General features: G+C 72.1%; 1 protein-coding gene across 1 annotated transcript in view; it reads right to left on the bottom strand.

The window, feature by feature from the left end:
• Positions 1 to 913, bottom strand: part of SLC17A7 (solute carrier family 17 member 7) — a 16,450-nt gene that overhangs the window by 1,693 nt on the left and 13,844 nt on the right. Inside the window, exon 9 of the mRNA XM_026659261.1 lies at positions 112 to 244. Within this exon, the coding sequence (XP_026515046.1) occupies positions 112 to 244 (133 nt within the window). The remainder of the gene's footprint in view (positions 1 to 111; positions 245 to 913) is intronic.

Below are 913 nucleotides of genomic sequence, written 5' to 3'. Positions count from 1 at the left end.
CCAGCCCTGCCCCCCCCCAGCCCTGCCGGTGCCCCTCACTCCCGACCTGCAGCCCCCTGCCCCCCCAGCCCTGCCGGTGCCCCTCACTCCCGACCCGCAGCCCCGTCTCACCTCCGCAGTTCATCATCTTGCGGACGTTGGTGGTGGACATGATCCTGTGGCTGCGCAGGAAATCCGCGATCTGCCCCCCGATGGGGACGATGATGGTCATGACCAGGTGGGGCAGGGCGGAGAGCAGGCCCACCTGGGGGGGGGGCAGGGAGAGGGGGAGTCACCTGCCCTGGCACCCGCGGGGAGCCTCCCCCACCCCCCGCCCTCTCTTTCCTGGGTCCCACCCAGTTGAGTCTGGGCCCCAACCAACTCGTGACACTGATGGGAGGAGGCAGGATTCGACCCCCGGATTCCCTGCTCAGGGTGGGGGGCCTGGGTTCTGTCCCGGCTCGGGGAGGGCAGCGTGTGGGCTGGGCACCCGGACTCCTGGTTTCTCTCCCGGCTCGGGGAGGGCAGCGTGTGGGCTGGGCGCCCGGACTCCTGGGTTCTCTCCTTGCTTGGGGAGGGCAGCGCAGGGGCTGGGTGCCCGGACTCCTGGGTTCTCTCCTGGGGAAGGCAGCGGGGTGGGGTGGGGGCTGGGGGCCCGGACGCCTGGGTTCTCTCCTGGGGAAGGCAGCGGGGTGGGGTGGGTGCTGGGAGCCCGGACTCCTGGGTTCTCTCCTGGGGAAGGCAGCGGGGTGGGGTGAGTGCTGGGGGCCCGAACTCCTGGGTTCTCTCCTGGGGAAGGCAGCGGGGTGGGGTGGGGGCTGGGGGCCCGGACTCCTGGGTTCTCTCCTGGGGAAGGCAGCGGGGTGGGGTGGGTGCTGGGGGCCCGGACTCCTGGGTTCTCTCCTGGGGAAGGCAGCGGGGTGGGGTGGGGGCT

The sequence above is a fragment of the Terrapene carolina genome, unplaced genomic scaffold (assembly GCF_002925995.2).
Source record: "Terrapene carolina triunguis isolate 2854851 unplaced genomic scaffold, T_m_triunguis-2.0 Scaffold614, whole genome shotgun sequence".
Classification (NCBI taxonomy): domain Eukaryota; kingdom Metazoa; phylum Chordata; order Testudines; family Emydidae; genus Terrapene; species Terrapene triunguis.
The sequence above is the reverse complement of the archived record's forward strand: the minus strand, read 5'-3'. Positions and strand labels throughout refer to the sequence as shown.